The sequence below is a fragment of the Clarias gariepinus genome, chromosome 16 (genome assembly GCF_024256425.1).
Source record: "Clarias gariepinus isolate MV-2021 ecotype Netherlands chromosome 16, CGAR_prim_01v2, whole genome shotgun sequence".
In the NCBI taxonomy this organism is placed as follows: Eukaryota; Metazoa; Chordata; class Actinopteri; order Siluriformes; family Clariidae; genus Clarias; species Clarias gariepinus.
In genome coordinates this window covers 2537851-2554232 of record NC_071115.1, presented here as the reverse complement: position 1 = coordinate 2554232, position 16382 = coordinate 2537851, and the positions used below count along the sequence as shown (strand labels likewise).

Here is a 16382-nt window from a genome sequence, read left to right as displayed (position 1 = left end):
TTAAAGCGAATAGATGTACAAAATAATAAAATATACTTCTTTACTCTAAGATTTACAGAGTCCCACACTGACTCGGATCTCCCCAAACTCTGTGGTCTCACCTGGAGAAGTCCTTCAGTTCAGATGTTCCACACCCAGCCCAACATGCATCTCTGTAGACTTCAGTTTGTATAAAACTGGGACATTAATAAAGAAGCAAACTGCAGAGACTACAACAACATTTACTCTGACTGTAGATGAATCACATCAGGGCCAGTACACCTGTGACTACTCATACAGGGAAAGTAACTCTACATCTTCCAGGAGCAGCTCCATTACCATCACTGTGGGTAAGAGCAAAGAGGATGTTAATCTTAACAGTGTTATCGGTCATTAATTTATTTAGGCTGTTTACATGTCATTTATTACCCATACTATAAATATATTTTTATATACACTACTCACAATAAGTTAGGCATATTGTGAGAGACTTAGTGGATGTCATACATACTGTGTTTGTTTCACTTCAGACATTTTTGGGATAGGGAGGCAATTGTATTGGGGTGATAGCTACACCTCATTTTGTGTTTTCCGTGGTCTCATTGTGTACAGGTGTGCCTTATATTGGGACAGATCCCAAAAGACAACCTTTTTCAATGTGGCATCAATTTCAACATTCTGTGGGTATAAAAAGCTGGTATTGTCAGTAAGTCATTCTAAGTTCATCAGTCAAACAGCCATTAGCACACGATGTCACTTAATGGATAAGCGGCGCCACCTGGCCATGGCGCGCCTTTGGGTCAGTGGCAGGCAGTCAGATGTTGCTCGTGAACCTGGTGTGTCTCAAAGTGTCATTTGCAGACTTGCATCAAGACACAGAACTACTGGCAGAGTTCAAGACAGACCCAGGAGTGGAGCCCCACGAGTGACAGGCCGCAAGGATGACCAGTACCTAAGGACCTATCCACTCATACAGCGTTATGCAACTGCCACACAGCTGCAGGGCCGTTTACGAGATGCGAGGTTACTAGGGTTTACAAACAAACCATTCGCAACCGACCCACAGCTTTGGCTTCAATGCCAGACGACCATTGCAAGGTGACTCCACTGACACCAAGACACCGCCGTGAACATTTGCAGTGGGCACAAGACCATGTGACCTGGACAATGCAGCAGTGGTCTACCGTTCTGTACACTGATGAGTGTTGGGTCACCTTGCACAGGAAAACGTTAGGTGAGCGATACACTGTTGTCAACATGGTCCCCATGGTTTGCTTTGGTCGAGGAGGTGCAACAGTCTGGGAAGGCATCACCAGTCGGCGCAAAACAGATTTGGTTATTGTACATGGCTCAGTCACTGCATGTTCTTACCTCAGAGACATCATAGCCCCCATCAACATCCCCCAATTCCGCCAACACACCCCCAACTTTCTGTTCATGGATGATAATGCTCCACCACATCGTGAAAGAATTGTCACAGCTCGACTTCAGGAAGTTGGAGTGCCTCATATGGTATGGCCATCATTGTCTCCTGACATGAACCCCAAAGAGCACGTCTGGGACCAGTTGAAGCAGAGACTAGATGATCGTACCCCACCCCCACGTGATCTGGCAGAACTGTGTGTAGCACTTGTGGAAGAGTGAAACGCATTGCCTAAGAATGACATCATGAGGCTAGTGAGGAGCATGAGACATCGCTGTCAAGCTGTCATTGCGGCAAATGGTGGAAACACCCGCTACCGACATTATTTGGGGCTATCCCTTTTATTGTCTAAATTTTTGGGGTAATAAATAAAAAAAAGAAAATGGTGTTTCTTCTGAAACATTATTAGTAATATCAAAGAGAACATTTTACTTATTTCTTTTAAATTCAGAGCAAATAGGAAAAGCACTTATGTAATTAACAATATCTCTAACTTATTGTGAATAGTGTAAATAGCATAATTTCAGTAGACAAAGGCATTTATGCCATTAATCAGTGATGGTTGAATAGGTGGGCCAAAACTACTACCTATCAGTAATTTAGTGCTGTTTTTGTTTTACTTCTAGTGTTATTCTACTTTACAACTCATGAGCAAACCTGTGAAAAAAACAGTTTAAACTAAGACTTTTTTCCTTTTTTAATGTAATGAATCAAGTTCATAAGCAGATCAGGCTGGTGAATGGTACGGGTAACTGCTGTGGTCGAGTGGAGATCCTGCACAACACCCAGTGGGGAACAGTGTGTGATGATGACTGGGACTTAAAGGATGCACAGGTGGTGTGTAGACAGCTTGGATGTGGTAAAGCAGTCAGCGCTCCTCATAATGCCCGCTTTGGTCAGGGAAGTGAACCAACCTGGCTGGATGATGTTCGGTGTAATGGAACTGAGAGCTACCTATATCAGTGCTCACACAGAGGATTTGGGGTAGAGAACTGTGGACATAATAGAGATGCTGGAGTCATGTGCTTAAGTAAGTTGTTATTATTTGTCGTAGCAAAATACAGACAAAAGTAAATACATTTATTTATTTTTTTATTTGTCCTTATTCTAAGATTTGCAGAGTCCTACACTAACTCGGATCTCCTCAAACTCTGTGGTCTCACCTGGAGAAGTCCTTCAGTTCAGATGTTCCACACCCAGCCCAACATGCATTTCTGTAGACTTCAGTTTGTATAAAACTGGGACATTAATAAAGAAGCAAACTGCAGAGACTACAACAACATTTACTCTGACTGTAGATGAATCACATCAGGGCCAGTACACCTGTGACTACTCATACAGGGAAAGTAACTCCACATCTTCCAGGAGCAGCTCCATTACCATCACTGTGGGTAAGAGCAGAGAGGATGTTAATCTTAACAGTGTTATCGGTCATTAATTTTTTTAGGCTGTTCAAATATTTGTGATTTATTAAACATAACATACAGGTGCCTCTCAGTAATATAAAATATCATCAAAAAGTTTTTTGATTTTAGTAATTTGATTAAAAAAGTGAAGCTCATTCCTTATATGGATTTATTACAAACAGACTGATATATTTGAGTTGTTGTATTTTAAAGATTATGGCTTGCAGCTAATGAAAACCCAAAATTTCTTATCTTAGAAAACTAAAATAATATTTAAGATGATTAAAAAAACAAATAAAAAATTTTACATGTACAGCTCTCGATACTTGGTTGGGGTTCCCTTTGCATGAATCACTCCTGCAGTGCAGTGTGGAATGGAGACAATAAGTCTTTGGCACTGTTCAGGTGAAAATCCCGGTTACTCTGGCAGCGGTCTTCAGCTCTTCTGCGTTGTTGGTTCTGGTGTCTCGCATCTTCCTCTTCAGAATACCACACAGATTTTCGATATGGTTTAGGGTGGACAAATTTGCTAGCCAATCAATCACAGGGATACCATAGACCTAAACCAGTTATAAGTACTATTGACAGTGTGAGCAGGTGCCAAGTCCTGCTGGAAAATACAATCATCATCTCCATGAAGCTAGTCAGCAGAGCAAAGCATGAAGTGCACCAAAACTTCCTGGTGGACAGCTTCGACCTGATAAAACCAAGTGGACCAGAAATGCAAAATATGTAGCCCATGTCCTGGTTACGTCTGTACGTCATGGCTCTTAAAGCACTGAATCCAGCTGCAGTCCACTCCTTGTTAATCTCCTCCAAATTCATGAATGGGCTTTGTTTTACAATTCTCTCAAGATTATGGTTATCCCTGTTGCTTGTCCACATTTTTCCACCACATTTTTATCATCCATTCAAGAAGTTATTCATTCAAATTTGACAAGGCAGGGTATTGCAGTACAAAACCTTGAAATGTGTCAAATATACACATGCCTATACAATCCACATACAAACAATCAGTTACTTAATTTAAAATAAAGTAAAATAAAATAAATAACACATATACACAGAAAAGGCATCCTAATCGAGCACATGTAAATTATCTATGAAACAGTGTTATACAATTTTAAACCACGGTGAATAAAGGAGAGTTCATGACGTTTGGTTTCTCTTGGTATAGAGAATATACTGTGCCACCGAAAAGAATATGTAGGTGTTGGAGCCATAGGTAGGAAACAATGCAGCGACGATGAACTGTCCCTGAGTATTTTAGTAAAAGTATGTATGGTGGCTTCATCAAGCCTTTCACTCAATGTTGGGAGAGTAGAAGTTGGAATACCTACAGTATTATCCGACAGCATCGTTTTTGGATCCTCTCTAACTCCTCAGAGAGACCCTTAGGTATTCCATCACAAACTGGTCTAGCATACTCAAGAACTGGCCATATAAAAGTTAACTATATTTGCACCAAAACATCACAAGGAAGACATGCCCTCTTTGCAGCACAAAGATAGTAGATTCCCCCCCCCCCCAGCCCCCCCCCCCCCCCCCCCCCGAAGGCACACCAGCTGGAACTGAAAGGGAATTAGACACACATGAGCCCCACTTCACCTTCCGCTCTCTGTTATTCAGATAGCTCCTTACTATAAGCCAAAGGGGTCGTCTGACATGCAAGTCAGCTAAGGAATGTAGTATGATCAATTGTGTCACAAGCTCGAGCGAAATCGACAAAAACAGCATGTATATCCATTTTGGGGGAGCTGTTAAGTGCTTTATGCCAGTCCTGCAGGATTTGAATCAAAGCAGTGTCAGTTGATCTATCTCTCATAAAGCCATGTTGCGATGGTACAATCTTAGTAACTCTCCAGAATTCCTTCAAACACTTTTCCAACACAGCTGAGTAGTGAGATCTGGCGATAATCTGCTGGAAAACTAGGCTTTGCTTTTTTGGTAACAGCTTTAACTATGGCCTCCTTCCATAGCTTTGGAAAAATGTTATGTTGGATACATGTGTTGAAAGTATCACATAAAACCGGTGCCAACTCTTCAAGGCCGGAATATCACACTCATATTGCATTATGTTTCGATCCTGAGAGACACCACGTCACTCCTACCTCCTTTTATTCCTATTAGAGTCTTCACTGACTTAAACCATTGTTTAGGCTTGGAGTATCGCAGTTCCTTCACCTCATGCTGGTAATATTGTTTCTTCACATTCTTGATTTTATTGGCAATGATTGATTTTAACTTCCTATAAAAGATTTTGTTGCCAGAACAAAAAGCACACTGTCTATCTTTTATCAGATCTTTAATAAGTTCAAGTTCAAGTAGGCTTTATTGTCATTACCACCATATACAATCAGTACACAGTGAAACGAAACAACGTTCCTCCAGGACCAAGGTGCTACATGCAACATAAATTTACAACATAAATTAACATAGACACTAAACTAGCTAACCAAGAGGCCTAGTTAGCTGGCTAGCAGAGACAAGACAGAGAGACCTAACATAAATTACAACATAAATTAACAAAAACTAACTAGCTAAGTATAACATTTTTATAGACAACATAAAGTGCACGTGCAAATGTGCAAACAAGAGCAACAACAAAGTGACAGTGCGCAACCACGACATAACAGAACATAAAATATGGTGTAGAGGTAGTGGGTAAACATAAACATTCCTTAAAACAGGAGCAAGAATTGAGGAATTAGTGCAAAAAGTAGTCCAGTAAGGATCATTGTGCAAAAGAGGTAAACAGTGAAGCATTTACAGGTTGGTGTGTACGATAATTTGGTGGTGTAGGTCAGTGTGTCTGCACTTGTGTTGATTAGTCAGTCCAGTCCCAATATTTTGAGGTAGTTGAGTTAAGCTGTGTGATAATGTTTGTGTGTGTGTGTGTGTGTTTGTGTTTATCAGTCCAGTCCCTTTTTGTTGAGGAGACGGATGGCTTGTGGAAAAAAGCTGTTGCACAGTCTGGATGTGTGTGCCCGAATGCTTCGGTACCTTTTTCCAGATGGCAGAAGTGTGAAGTGTGTGTGAGAGGGGTGTGTCCGATCAGCCACAATGCTGGTGGCTTTGCGGATGCAGCGTGTGGTGGAGATGTCTTCAATAGAGGGGAGAGAGACCCCGATGATCTTCTCCGCTGTCCTCACTATCCGCTGTAGGGTTTTGCGGTCCGATATGGCCCAATTCCCAAACCAGACAGGGATGCAGCCACTCAGGATGCTCTCGATAGTTCCTCTATAGAAGGTGGTCAGGATCGGTGGTTTAAGCTGGGCCTTCTCAGAAAGAAGAGACGCTGTGTTTTAAGCTCAGTCTTCTCAGAAAGAAGAGACGCTGTTGGGCTTTCTTGTGTAGGGAGCTGGTGTTGAGGGACCTTCTCTAGGTGGACACCCAGGAATTTGGTGCTTTCAACGATCTACACAGAGGAGCCGTTGATGCTCAGCGAAGAATGGTCGCCTCTTGTCCTTCTGAAGTCAAAAACCATCTCCTTTGTCTTGTCAACATTCAGAGACAGGTTGTTGTCTTTACACCAGTCCGTTAGCCTCTGCACTTCCTCTCTGTACGCTGGCTCGTCGTTATTGCTAATGAGACCCACCATGGTCGTGTCATCAGCGAACTTAATGATGTGGTTCGAACTGTGTGTTGCTACACAGTTGTGAGTCAGCAGTGTGAACAGCAGGGGACTGAGCACACAGACTTGTGGGGCCCCAGTGCTCAGTGTGGTGGTGCTGCAGTTCCCAATCCGTACTGACTGAGGCCTTCCAGTCAGAAAGTCCAGGATCCAGTTGCAGAGGGAGGTGTTCAGGCCCAACAGGCTAAACTTCCCGATCAGTTGTTGGGGGAAGATAGGGTTAAATGCTGAGCTGAAATCTATGTACAGCATTCGAACGTATGTATCCTTCTTGTCCAAGTGTGTGAGGGCAAGATGGAGTGTAGTGGAAATGCCGTCGTACGTTGAGCGGTTAGGACGGTACGCAAATTGCAGTGGGTCCAGTGAGGGAGGCAGCAGGGTCTTGATGTGTCTCATGACGAGCCGCTCGATGCACTTCATGATGGTGGGTGTAAGTGCACATATTTTTGTCACGTAGGGGTTGTATGTGTCGGTGAGGCATAAATGCAGAGGCAACAATGACGGTTTAGTTGTTTTTTGTGTAAGTGCAACGGGGCGGTAGTCATTGAGACAGGACACAGAAAACTTCTTGGGCACGGGTACAATGGTGGTGGCCTTAAAGCACGTAAGAACGACGCGCTGCTCAGAGAGATGTTAAAGATGTCGGTGAGAACATCTGCCAGCTGGTCTGCACATTCTCTGAGCACCCTGCCTGGGATGTTGTCTGGTCCAGCAGTCTGTAGTTTTTTTTTGTTTGTTTTTTTATATAACACAAAGACACAGCAGTCTCTAACCTCACGCTGTGTAGCCTGCTGGAGTCAGATGTAGTCCAATTTATTGTACAGGGAGCAGACATTGGATAAGATGATGGACGGGAGAGCTGGCCGGCTAGAGTTTGTTTTTAGCCTAGCACAGACTCCCGCCCGCTTGCCACACTTCCGCTTCCTCTCGCACCGCTTCCGATGTCCCCTTCTCTGGCTGCCAGCATCAGGCAATGCTGAGGCTTCGAGGCCTGGTTCGTGCAGCAAGCCAAGGTTGCGTAGCTTTTCCCGCAGCTCATTGTGGATGTCATTAACTGGGTTATTTATGTACAAAAGTGTCTGGTGATTGTATGTACAGACACCAGTAGCGACGATATCCATACACAGAGTAAAATAAACGTGCTACACACAAAACGTAAACAACGTAGCACCATTTTGGCTCCGGAGTGGCCGCTGCGTGCTACTGCCATGCCGCCATCTTGAATGGAGATGCGCGTGGTGTGGCTTGGATCAGAGCGCGTGGTGTGGCTGTCTGAAAGGTTAAGCTGGTCGAGCAGTCTTTGGAGCTGTTCCACCTGCTCCCGCAGGCCTTGTATGCACTTTGGATTTTCTTCAGCACAGAACATATTAACATTCTTTGTCTGTTCACCTACCCAGCTCTGCTGCATCTCTCGCTCATTTATTCCAGTCTGTCTCCTGCACGTTTTGCAGGATTCCGCTCCTCTTGCTTATGCCCGCTCCTCGAAGTTACGCCGAGTGGCCAGCCGACCGCTCCCAAAGTTAGCTCGCTCCGGGATAATCGTCACAGCTTCCCCACAAAAACACCCAGGGGAGAAACCTCTGCTAGGTCTGGCATTTTGATGAAACTTAAAACTAAACTGAAACAAAACACTTGACTTTGAGCACAACAAAAACTTGAGCACAACAGCAGCAATAACAAATGCCAGACAACCAAACTGAACTTAAACAGGTTATTTATAATCTAATTAATTAAACTTATAAATTACCTCGGTTCAGGTGAGCCGAGGTGGAAGCCATCACCTGACCGAGGTGCATTTTGGGACATGTAGTTCCCTCTTTAACTAAAACATAAAAGAGTCTTTGGGTGCTAGGCGCCCTCTAGGGGGTAACCCTGGCAATTTATATAAAAAATCTAAATACCAAATTTTGGATTTTCATTAAATTTAAGCCATAATCATGAAAATAATAAAAAAAAGAAACCCTTAAAATATATCAGTCCAAATATATCAGTATAATAAATCCATATAATATGAGTTTTAATTTTAGATAGAATTATTAAATGAATCAACTATTCGATAATATTCTAATTTACTGGGATGCACCTGTATATATAGTTGCGCAAAAAAGTTTTTAGTCAGCCACCAATTGTGCAAGTTCTCACACTTAAAAAGATAAGAGAGGCCTGTAATTTAAATCATAGGTGTACCTCAACTATGAGAGACAAAATAAAAATTAAAAAACAGAAAATCTTTTAAATGAATTAATTGATAAATTCCTCTGTAAAATAAGTATATGGTCACCTACAAACAAGCAAGATTTCTGGCTCTCACAGACCTGTAACTTCTTTAAGAGGCTCCCCTGTCCTCCACTCGTTACCTCTATTAATGGCATCTGTTCAGTTATCTGAACTTATCAGTATAAAAGACACCTGTCCACAACCTCAAAACTCTACTATGGCCAAGACCAAAGAGCTGTCAAAGGACACCAGAAACAAAATTGTAGACCCGCACCAGGCTGGGAAGAATTAATCTGCAATAGGTAAGCAGCTTGGTGTGAAGAAATCAACTGTGGGAAAAATTATTAGAAAATAGAAATCATTATAATCATCTAAAATCATTTATAATAGAAATCTATTATAGGGGGACCAAGTGAATGACCTGCAGTGAGCTGGGACCAAAGTAACAAAGTGTACAATTAGTAACACACTGCGCCACCAGGGACTTAAATCCTGCAGTGCCAGACGTGTCCCCCTGCTTAAGCCACTACATGAACAGGCCTATCTGAAGTTTGCTAGAGAGCATTTGGATGATCCAGAAGAGGATTGGAGCAATGTCATATGGTCAGATGAAACCGAAATAGGACTTTTTGGCAAAAACTCTGCTTCTCATGTTTGGAGGAGAAAGAATGCTGAGTTGCATCCAAAGAACACCATACTTACTGTGAAGCATGGGTGTGGAAACATCATGCTTTGGGGCTGTTTTTCTGCAAGGGGACCAGGATGACTGATTCATGTAAAGGAAAGGATGAATGGGGCCATGTATCGTGAGAGTTTGAGTGTAAACCTCCTTCCATCAGCAAGGTCACTAAAGATAAAACATGGCTGGGTCTTTCAGCATAAAGAGTGGCTTCGTAAGAAGCATTTCAAGGTCCCAGAGTGGCCTCCAGATCTCAACCCCATAGAAAACCTTTGGAGGGAGTTGAAAGTCTGTGTTTCCCAGCGACAGCCCCAAAAAATCACTGCACTAGAGGAGATCTGCTTGGAGGAATGGGACAAAATACCAGCAACAGTGTGTGAAAACGTTGTGAAGACTAACAGAAAACGTTAGACCTCTGTCATTGCCAACAAAGGGTATCTAGCAAAGTATTAAGATGAAATTCTGTTATTGACCAAATGCTTATTTTCCACCATGATTTGCAACTTTTGCAAATTACTTATTTTGTCTCATATAGATGAGGTATACCTATGATGAAAATTACGGACCTCTCTCATCCTTTTATGTGGAAAAAATTGCAAAATTGGTGACTGACTAAATAATTTTTGCCCCACTGTATAAGTTTTATAAATAGCATACTTAAGTAGTGTAAGTGATGTTTCAATAGATGCGGCACAAGTATTACCTATTAGTAACCCAGTATTTTACTTAAAAAAAGTCTGTTTTTAGTTTTACCTCTAGTGTTACTCTACTTTACAACTCAGAAGCAAACCTACTAAAAAAATTGACTAAGTTTTAAAAAAAAATCTTTTTCATGTAATAAATTAAGCTCATAACCAGATCAGACTGGTGAATGGTCACAGTAACTGTTGTGGTCGAGTGGAGATCCAGCACAAAGCCCAGTGGGGAACAGTGTGTGATGATGACTGGGACTTAAAGGATGCAGAGGTGGTGTGTCGACAGCTTGGATGTGGTAAAGCAGTCAGCGCTCCTCATAATGCCCGCTTTGGTCAGGGAAGTGAACCAACCTGGTTGGACGATGTTCGGTGTAATGGGACTGAGAGCTACATAGATCAGTGCTCACACAGAGGATTTGGAGTAGAGAACTGTGGACATGATAAAGATGCTGGAGCCGTGTGCTTAAGTAAGTTATTATTTGTTGTAGCAAAATACAGTCAAACGTGAAAACGTGATTTAAAAAAAAAAAATGTCTTTATTTTAAGATTTGCAGAGTCCCACACTGACTCAGATCTCCCCAAACTCTGTGGTCTCACCTGGAGAAGTCCTTCAGTTCAGATGTTCCACACCCAGCCCAACATGCATCTCTGTAGACTTCAGTTTGTATAAAACTGGGACATTAATAAAGAAGCAAACTGCAGAGACTACAACAACATTTACTTTGACTGTAGATGAATCGCATCACAGCCAGTACACCTGTGACTACACATACAGGGAAAGTAACTCTACATCATCCAGCAGCAGCTCCATTATTATCACTGTGGGTAAGAGCAAAGAGAATGTTAATCTAAACAGTTTTAGAAGTCATTGATTTATTTAGGCTGTTTAAATATTTGTCATTTATTACCCATACAATACTGTAAATATGGTTTATATAAATTGCATATTTTCAGTAGACTAAGGCATTTATGCTATTATTCAGTGATGGTTGTATAGGTGGCCTAAAACTACTACCTATTAGTAATTCAGCTTTGTTCTTTTAAAATTCTCTACAGCCTGTTTGACTGTATTATCTAAAAAATAAATAAATACATTTGCCTTTACATTATTCATAAGTATCCACATTACCATCACTGTGCGTAAGAGCAGAGAGGATGCTATACTGTGAACAGTAGTACTACACAATATTCGGAACTCTATTTGTAGTGTAGCTCTATAATTTCTTCTTCTTTTTTTTTACACGGACTGGATTTTATATTGATGTTCCTAACAAATCCTACCTGTTGTTTTCTAGTGAACTTGCAGCAGCCCAATATATCTTTCAGCGCTGCCGATGGACCAGAAGTGACCAGGGGCTACAGCTTCTCCATTATCTGCTCCATTGAACCTCAGTATCCAGGAGGTTCCTTCCACTTGGAGCTCAGTGGATCCATCATCACCAGGACTCAGTCAGCTGTTAACCACTCAGCTGTCTTTCTTTTTCCTGAGGCAGATTTTGTCCATCAAGGAAACTACAGCTGTACTTATGAAGTCAACGTGTCTTCACGCACCTTTACCTCTACTGCTACTGAACCCCTGTTCATCACTGTGATGGGTACAGTAAAATATATTTTTTTCAGTTTTTTTTCTGTGTGGGATTTGCAGTTAAAAGTTTAAAAAGGTTAATCATGATGATTTATCTCTCAGCAACTTTTCTCAGCAACAATGTGGTTCGCTACATTGGTGCTGGTGGAATAGCAGGACTGCTTCTCATCCTAGTTCCAGTTATCATTTGCTTTGTCAAGACACAGAAAAGAGAAAACTACCATGTGAATAAGATGAAGGATACGCAGTGTGAGTAAAGAAAAAAAAAAATCATAGTTTCATAGATAATCATTGTTTTAAAAAACTGCTCAATTTTCTTTAACAGCATTCTGACAGGAGTGCAGATACAAATATCATGTTTATTTTGCACAAGATAATTGTTGCATAATTGTTGTAACAATAATCTTAACAGAGACATGTACAGGGGACACTTGACAGATGCACCATATCATTTTAAAAAGCAGTACTTACTGGGGCACTTACTTTTATTTTTTTTAGTATTTCTGACAGGAGTCGCCGGTGTCAGCACTTTTAATAGTCTGAGGTATAGAGGTACCCTTTTTAGAAATGGGAAGTCTTCAGGACAGAGGAGAGAGTTTGAGCTTTTTTTTGTCTTAATGTCTAGACAATTGTGATGGAATGACTATTTATAGTGGCTGTTCAATTAATTCATATCCAACATTAAGGTCGGGCTATTGTGCAAAATTTTACTGCGGTGCAGGTATAATTATAAAATACTTTTATAGATATAAAATACTGGTATAGTTAACTTCCATGCACGTGTGTACAGTTTACTATAACACTGTGACCACATATGCACCTATAAAGCACGTTTTGTTTTGTGTTTGTATGCGTGTGTGCACAGCACTTGTGTAAAGCAAAAGAAAGTCTCATTACAGAGGTTAAAGATCCAATTTATTCACACAAACACCCCCTCCTCCTCTCGCGTTCTCTCTCTCACACACTCTCTCTCTCTCTCTCTCTCTCTCTCTCTCTCTCTCTCACTCTAATGAAAACACTACTCTGTCACGCTTCTTTTCAAAGGTAAAGTGCAGGTTAATTTGTTTTATGTTTACTTTACAGCAGTGATTCCGTTAGTGTGTCGCTCACACAAGTGTCATAAGTTGTTTTTTTTTTAAAGTAAAGTGCGGGTCCATTATTTATTATGGGGTATTTCGCTTTGATTTACGAGTGTTTTGGAACAAGAGTCTGTAAATGTATATGTTTGTCTAGAGAAAAAGTAACCAACACGCTTGTGTGCATTTTTACAATTAATTTGTAGGTCCCAGAAACATTTATGAGAGTCCCCAAGGAGAGTCTGAGACAGAGATATGAAAATGCTGATACAATTCACCAAAAGAGGAAAGATTCAGAAGACTCAGATAACAACATCAATATTAATGCCAATATAAAAGGATGTGCAGTGTACAATGACTATGAGGATGATGGAATTTATGCAAGTGTAGTGTTTCATACATTATTTGGTTTAACTATTACTAACTGTTACCTACCTTAGTATAGAAATCAGTGTTTTACATAAAATGATAAGGTAAACATTTTAGAAAACATCTTAAACGTAATGTTTTGTAGAATGCAGAATCTGTTATATTTTATGTAAATTATTCACAAAACAAATCGAATTGATTTTTTCATTCATTCATGAAACTTTTGTTTTTATAAAAAAAAGGGTTTTGTTTATTTATGTTGGTATATATATATATATTCATGTAAAAGCATACAAGACTTACTTTGTCTGACTTACGAACATTCGCCTAGAACGGAACAACCTGTATCAAATTGTGATTTTGTGTTTTTTTTTACCAAAAATATTTAAGGCTTAAAAAGGTCCCACAACTTTCCGCACCTTTGTGGCTAAAACTGAATGAATGAATAACCATGAGTTGATGCACTATATTAATTTCAATTACACATTTTTTTATATTATTCTCTCATCATATTTAATGGAAAAAACATGTCTTTTGATAATGTGAATGTGCTCAGAATTAACCAAATCACTTTAAACCTCATGTTCAATTAAACAATATTATACTCTGGGTTTGGCCTTTGTACTGAATATTAACACAACATTATAGACACGAGGGCACAGCCAGAGTACTGAAGATATCACAGCCACGCACACATTCCCAGAGGTTCTGCGGAGGCGCTAGAGCTGCTCCGGTGGTAGAAACACGCCGGAGCAGCTCTTTGTGGCTCTTTGTGTTTTTAAAGTGAATAGTTTTAATCTTATTTTTTGCAAATTTGTGGCACAAGGGTTGCAAACCAGTTATTAGGTCAAGTTTCATCATTTAAAAACAGCATTTTTTTATTTACCCGAGTTACATTTGTGTGATATGAAAATTTGTCTGATGATCTAAATATTTAAGTGTGACAAATACGTGGAGTGGGAGGGATCCAGAAAGGGTCAAATACTTTACAGCACTGTATACATACACATACAGTACAAACACACATGGAGTACTATGCAAATGTCTTAGCCACCATAATATCTTTAGTACACATGTGTATGTATATACAGTATATCATGTTTGGCCCAGGGGTAGCTCAGTGGTTAAGGCATTGGACTATGGTTCGAAAGATCCCAGGTACAAAAACCCCACAACCACCAAGTTGCCACTGTTGGGCCCTTGAGCAAGGCCCTTAACCCTCAACTGCTCGGATGTGTAATGAGATAAAAATGTAAGTCGCTCTGGATAAGAGCATATCGTAAATGTTTGCATTTTTATGTACAAAATTTAGAATATCTGCATGCCTGTAAAGAAAGCAATATATAAACTAATGTTGCACACCTGAAAACCGGGAGAAATAATTTACAAGAGTGATGTATGATGTTTCCTTAACAGTAGTTAAATGTAATGAGTAAAATAGTACAATTTCCCTAGGTATGTGAGAGAAGACCGATCCAATCAATCTCAGACTAGCAGATTCAGACAACCCTGTAGAGACCAGATAAAACTCATCACAGCTTGAAATAAACAATACAGACATATAATAAATAGAATGGAAATTAAGAATTAAAGAACATTTTGAACACTATCGATTTCTGATACTTATACATTTTTATTATTCTAATTCTATCCCAGATTTCTAAACCTATAATGAAATGTAAATTTACAATGTCTTTATAACTTGTAACAGAATACGAGCACCTTTCAACCTTGATGGAAACAAAAATAAATAAATAAAAATCCATGTGTGGATTTTGCAAGAAAGTAGAAAATGATATCTTAGCGTCCCCTTATGGTAAGGAAAGGGTAAAATTCTAATTGTATCAAAACAGTTACAATGCATGCAAATAATTTGACCCTCTTATAATTTTTTTTGTGGCTAAGCAGTGCATAAATGAAATTTTACTATCTATATTTCAGTATCAATATCACAGTCGTCCAGGATATATTTTTTGTGATGCCAAGCTTTTGGGGTTCACTTTTTTATTAGTTTTGATTAATTTATGTGAAGTAATGCAACAACAATATTTAAGTAATCTTTCAGAATGTGGCTTATAAATGAATCACTGTGAAAGGAACTCCAGAATATTTTCACAGTCCCTAGTGCAATCACCAGTACATTCACACTCACCAGAATACTGATTATGTACAGCTCTTTCCAATCTCACTCACACCTTATACTGTACATGTGGATATTCACCAGCAGATGCTTAGTGAAGTAATGCCCTCACACCTATGAATGGTAGGAGAACACAATTGAACAGAACATCAAGCTGAGACCCCTCACCAACGCAATATCTTCTCCCCATGTCTCACCCAAATCCTCAATAATAATGTCCAGCTTTTCCTTATACTTTGCCAGGCAGAAGAGTCTTTTAAAACAGCAAATAATGCAGTTTTTTAGCCTTGTCACATGTAAAACTTTCCACTGGGCTACAGCCGACTTTCTCTAGAGTGGAGACCAAGTGTTCAACCACACGCCTGAGATGAAATAATTCAAGGAGCAGCTGCTCACATTTATAGGGGAAGGAGGAAAAAAATAGCTGAATATAACCCTGGACTGTCACACACTAACAGCTAGAACTGGATGAAATGAATCCTGACTTTTGCCAGGGCCTTAAAAAGGAAGTGTTTATGTAGCTTGCCTGCCAAGATCAACAATTGTTCTATGCTGAACTGGACTTAATGTTGATTTAAAGAACTTCTGTTATATTGAACTTTCGCCTTCATAACACACATGATGTTATATAATTTCTATCTGTTATCACCCAGATGAGGATGGGTTCCCTGTTGAGTCTGGTTCCTCTCAAGGTTTCTTCCTTTTGCCATCTCAGGGAGTTTTTCCTTGCCACTGTCGCCGTCACCTTTGGCTTGCTCATTAGAGACGTTTTATTCATCATTCATTCATTCATCTCATTATTATTCAGACACATTTTTGTGAAGCTGCTTTGAGACAATACCATTGGTAAAAGCGCTTTATAAATAAAATTGAATTGAATTGAATTGGAAAAAGTGTTCCTTGACTCAATATCAACAGCATCTCTGAAAGACCTTCTCTGTAACCCCTGTTCTTATGGTTGTCACGGAGAAGACTCGTGCCACTAGATAAAAAAATGGTCATCAGTCCTCAACCTTTTAGCACCTTTTTAGTCTGATGGTCAACTACAGTCATCTGTAATCTCCCCCATGAGTTTTCAAATTTGTCACACAGTATGGAATAGGACTTCATAAGAGATGATGGCATTGATATAAATGTCGTATACAGAGGCTTCTTTTTTTAACTCAGCCATTAAAGCTT

At 40.0% G+C, this 16382-nt stretch overlaps 1 protein-coding gene across 1 annotated transcript in view; it reads left to right on the top strand.

The window, feature by feature from the left end:
* Positions 1-16382, top strand: part of LOC128544919 (deleted in malignant brain tumors 1 protein-like) — a 142805-nt gene that overhangs the window by 19458 nt on the left and 106965 nt on the right. The window contains exons 8-12 of the mRNA XM_053515232.1: positions 51-329; positions 2118-2432; positions 10186-10500; positions 10580-10858; positions 11329-11628. Coding sequence (XP_053371207.1) covers positions 51-329; positions 2118-2432; positions 10186-10500; positions 10580-10858; positions 11329-11628 — 1488 coding nt within the window. The remainder of the gene's footprint in view (positions 1-50; positions 330-2117; positions 2433-10185; positions 10501-10579; positions 10859-11328; positions 11629-16382) is intronic.